Genomic DNA, 5422 nt, shown 5'->3' on the forward strand with positions numbered 1-5422 from the left:
ACTACCATTTTATCATTATGAGTTGTTTCAGTGTCATTATGAAGAGTGGTTGTCACTACCATTTTATCATTATGAGTTGTTTCAGTGTCATTATGAAGAGTGGTTGTCACTACCATTTTATCATTATGAGTTGTTTCAGTGTCATTATGAAGAGTGGTTGTCACTACCATTGTTATCATTGAGTTGTTTCAGTGTCATTATGAAGAGTGGTTGTTATAATCATTATCATTATGAGTTGTTTCATTGTCATTATGAAGAATGGTTGTCACTACTGTTGTTATCATTATGAGTTGTTGTTGTCACCTTGCCTGATGCCCTGTATGTGTGTGCCAGGTACTGACGTACTGTTTCGTCATCATGAACAGCCTACAAGGACTGTTCATCTGTCTCTCCTTCGTCTTCACACGCAAGGTGCTGTCCCTGCTCCGGGACAAGTTGTGCAGGAGGAGGAAGTTCAAGGTCACCAAGTCCGCCAGCACGGACATGACCAACCTCTCCAAGTCCACAGTCCCTGCCAACAACAGGATGACGTCCTCCTCTTCCTCAAAGTCCCACAACGTCATGGTGTGAACAGCGACAACAACAACAACAGCAACAACAACAACAGCGACAGCAAAAAACAACGACAGCAGCAACAACAGTGACAGCAACAACAACAGCGACAACAACAACAACAGCAACAACAACAACAGCGACAGCAACAACAACAACAGCGACAGCAACAACAACAACAGCGACAGCAACAACAACAACAGCGACAGCGACAGCAACAACAACGACAGCAACAACAACAGCGACAGCAACAACAACAACAGCGACAGCAACAACAACGACAGCAACAACAACAGTGACAGCAGCAACAACAACAACAACAGCGATAGCAACAACAACAGCGACAGCAGCAACAACAACAACAGCGACAACAGCAACAGCGACAACAACAACAACAGGGATAGCAACAACAACAACAGCGACAGCAACAACAACGACAGCAACAACAACAGCGACAGCAACAACAACGACAGCAACAACAACAGTGACAGCAGCAACAACAACAGCATCAACAACAACAACAACAGCGATAGCAACAACAACAGCGACAGCAGCAACAACAACAACAGCGACAACAGCAACAGCGACAACAACAACAACAACAACAGGGATAGCAACAACAACAGCGACAGCAACAACAACAGCGACAACAACAACAGCGACAAAAACAACAACAGCAAAACAACAACAACAGAAAGGCGTCATCCTCTTCCTCCAACTTTAACAATGTCATGGTGTAAACACTGACAGCAACAACATCAACAACAAGAGCAGCAGCAACAACAACAGCTTATTAGGATGGAAAATGCCAAGGCTTCTTCCCCCCTCTGCAAACAGCCAGGACCTACCCCCACCCCCTCCCACCTCCCCCCTTCCCCTACCCCTATTTGTAACGCCGGAACAACAGCCAGGACCTCACCCCTCTTCAGACATCCAGGACTTCACCCTCTACAGACAGCCAGGACTGATTTAACCCAGCCAGGACTTCACCCTCTACAGACAGCCAGGACTTCACCCCTCTACAGACAGCCAGGACTTCACCCTTTACAGACAGCCAGGACTTCACCCTCTACAGACAGCCAGGACTTCACCCCTCTACAGACAGCCAGGACTTCACCCTTTACAGACAGCCAGGACTGACTTCACCCTCTACAGACAGCCAGGACTTCACCCTCTACAGACAGCCAGGACTGACTTCACCCCTCTACAGACAGCCAGGACTTCACCCTCTACAGACAGCCAGGACTGACTTCACCCTCTACAGACAGCCAGGACTTCACCCTCTACAGACAGCCAGGACTTCACCCTCTACAGACAGCCAGGACTTCACCCTCTACAGACAGCCAGGACTTCACCCCTCTACAGACAGCCAGGACTGACTTCACCCTCTACAGACAGCCAGGACTTCACCCTCTACAGACAGCCAGACAGCCAGGACTTCACCCTCTACAGACAGCCAGGACTGACTTCACCCTCTACAGACAGCCAGGACTTCACCCTCTACAGACAGCCAGACAGCCAGGACTTCACCCTCTACAGACAGCCAGGACTTCACCCTCTACAGACAGCCAGGACTTCACCCTTTACAGACAGCCAGGACTTCACCCCTCTACAGACAGCCGTGACTCCCTTTCAGAACACCAGACGGACCTCCCTCCCGGACAGACAGCCAGGACTCACCCCCTCCAACAACGCAACCTTCATGGATCCAGGACCCAAGGCCTGGACAAGTTGACCTGAAGGGTGTCAGCCAGTTGGTCCTTAAACTAAACTCTCACTGGTGGCCTGAACAAGTTGACCTGAAGGGTGTCAGCCACTTGGTCCTTAAACTAAACTCTCACTGGTGGCCTGAACAAGTTGACCTGAAGGGTGTCAGCCACTTGGTCCTTAAACTAAACTCTCACTGGTGGCCTGGACAAGTTGACCTGAAGGGTGTCAGCCACTTGGTCCTTAAACTAAACTCTCACTGGTGGCCTGAACAAGTTGACCTGAAGGGTGTCAGCCAGCTGGTCCTTAAACTAAACTCTCACTGGTGGCCTGGACAAGTTGACCTGAAGGGTGTCAGCCACTTGGTCCTTAAACTAAACTCTCACTGGTGGCCTGGACAAGTTGACCTGAAGGGTGTCAGCCAGCTGGTCCTTAAACTAAACTCTCACTGGATGGTCCACATCTCGTCGGAATTTCGGATGGGACTAGAGTCTCCCAGTGTGAGTCTGTCAGTGACATGAGAACGCAGATCCTTTTTTCTGTCTTCATATTGGAGATCTTTTTCTTCTTCTGTCTTTCATGATCTCTTCGTGGTGTGAGATCTCTTCGCCATTCCCCTCAGCTCTGTGGAGACTCACTGGGGCGCCGCACTGAAGAACCGTTCACCGGATTCCTCCAGGTATATTGGGATGTCTGTGAATGGTTTTCCTGTCCTTTCTGCAGTGTTGTCAGTCCATCGTTGTGGGCTGTTGTTGTTTTTTTCTTCAGACTTCCCCACCGTCTTCCTCCCTCGCCAGTTCTCTGGAGGGTTGTTTTAGCATGGTCACCGGGCCTTGTCACCTGGCCATACCAGCGTAGCTTTCTTTTCATGACCTGATGTCAGCGGATCTTCACAAGGGCCATTGTGCTGCCTGGTGGTCTGGCTCTCTTGTTCATTGGTGAAGTGATCAATGTGTCTGGTGTTTCGTTTCCTACGATCACACCTCAGTTCCATGGCTTGAAAAAGAAATGTGTGAGAACTAGTTTGATAAATGGACTGGGATGGACCCGGTCAGAGCTTGGATGGATCTGATCAACGTCCCTCAAGTCTCTGGCTCTTTTTTGAAGTGTTTCGACGTGGGTGGGTGTGAAAACCAGTATCGCTGATTAATTAACGGACGAACCAAATCCTGACATAAAGGTCTGTCATACTTCAACATGTTACGTATTCCCAGGCATTACAGGATTTTACAGATGTCACTCCTACACATTGGATGCGTACAGAAGTGGGATTTCACAAAGGTTTTTTGGGTTTTTTGTTGTTTTTGTTTGTTTGTTTTTTGTCTCCATGCGCGCTGTGACGTGAACTGTACGGCTGACTGGTTTTGTCCAGTTTCTTCACTCCCTCCTCTCTCCATCCCACCCCCCTCAATATCCTCCTTCCTTCTCCCCTTCACACCCTCTTCCCGTTCCCTCTGCCACCCCGTCTCTCACCCCCACCCCCCCCCCCCACCCCCGAACACTATTTTAATCCTGTCTCATCAAACTGGGTCCAGGGCTAAGTTGCCCGAAGCACTGGACTAAATAGTTTAGTGCTTCTTGGAAGTGGAGGAGTGACTGTTGTTTGTGTGCAGTGAAAATCGCTGCCTTGTGTTGACGTGTGGAGGATGTCTCTCATCTGCTTCTCTCGTGTTAGCGCTGAGAGGAGTGTGATTATTTGATGTCTCTCATCTGCTTCTCTCGTGTTAGCGCTGAGAGGAGTGTGATTATTTGGTGTCTCTCATCTGCTTCTCTCGTGTTAGCGCTGAGAGGAGTGTGATTATTTGGTGACTCTCTCATCTGCTTCACTCGTGTTAGCGCTGAGAGGAGTGTGATTATTTGATGACTCTCTCATCTGCTTCACTCGTGTTAGCGCTGAGAGGAGTGTGATTATTTGATGACTCTCTCATCTGCTTCTCTCGTGTTAGCGCTGAGAGGAGTGTGATTATTTGATGACGAAGCTTTCAATATTTCATAAACAATACGTCAGTAACATGGTGTCATTTTTCATAACTTTGGTGTCAGTGACTTTGTCGAAAGTCATGGTGTCAGTGACTTTGCCAAGAGTGATAGTGTCAGTGACTTTGCCGATAGTGATAGTGTCAGTGACTTTGCCGAGAGTCTCATTTTTGAAAGAAAAGAAAGAAAGTCCAGATGATGACAGCGTGACTTGGCAAAGGAAGAACGGTGAAGGCATCTCTGGCGAGACTGACTGACTGCAGAGTGTTGAGACCTAAAGCAAACAGACATGATGTTCTGCCATACACACACTGCAGGCCAAGGTCTGGCACCTTGCAGGCACAGCTGAGGCATCACGGTGTTTGGTGCGGCGCCCTCTTTCCCTGTCCGCTGACAGGCTCTGGGTCGGTCTGGATCACTGAGCTCTATTGAGTTCCGTGGTCTGGATCACTGAGCTCTATTGAGTTCCATGGTCTGGATGGGTGAAGCGTGGCTCTGAAGACTGACGCCAACAACACCGTCACCATACCGGTGCCATGGCAAAAGTTTGTGCTTTGTGTGGGTGAACGTGACCATACTGAACGTCTTGGATGTACGTGTTCAGTATGTGTTGTGTTTTTGTTTGATTATTTATTTGTTTGTTTATTTCTTTGTTTATTTCTATTTTATATAACTGCTGTGAAAGAAGTGACCAGTGGGGTTTGTACTGGCTGATATAGAACGACGTCTGTTTGTTGAGTGGACATCATTTGATGCTGAAGCTGTCTTTTGTGCGTCTTTATATATATGCCTTTTCTCTTCACTATATTCTTTACACATTTTTTTCTTGATTATATGAATTTCTATGGTCCATTGCTCTGTTCCGTATTGAATGTACTACACTGTGACGGATTGATATGTTGGCTATTTCTGCAGTGTTTTTTTCTCTCTTTCTTTTCCTCTGCAAACACGTATTTATATCAGTGCACGCAATGCATGTCCGTCACTGCTGCTATGTAAGTCTCAGTGTTTCTCTGTCTCTCTCTCTCTCTCTCTTTCTCTTTCATACACACACACACACACACACACACACACACACACACACACACACACACACACAGATGATAGACTCCAAAGAGTGTCATGGTCTGATCAGTGGAAACCGCCAGTTATTGTCCATTTCTTTGGCCAGACGTCAGTCAAAACA

At 47.8% G+C, this 5422-nt stretch overlaps 1 protein-coding gene across 1 annotated transcript in view; it reads left to right on the forward strand.

The window, feature by feature from the left end:
• The window catches only part of LOC143292149 (uncharacterized), a 24915-nt gene extending 24253 nt beyond the window's left edge, over nucleotides 1-662 (forward strand). Inside the window, exon 9 of the mRNA XM_076602336.1 lies at nucleotides 334-662. Coding sequence (XP_076458451.1) covers nucleotides 334-570 — 237 coding nt within the window. The 3' untranslated portion in view covers nucleotides 571-662. The remainder of the gene's footprint in view (nucleotides 1-333) is intronic.
• Nucleotides 663-5422: the final 4760 nt, after the last annotated feature.

This window comes from Babylonia areolata, chromosome 18 (assembly GCF_041734735.1).
Source record: "Babylonia areolata isolate BAREFJ2019XMU chromosome 18, ASM4173473v1, whole genome shotgun sequence".
Lineage (NCBI taxonomy): Eukaryota > Metazoa > Mollusca > Gastropoda > Neogastropoda > Buccinidae > Babylonia > Babylonia areolata.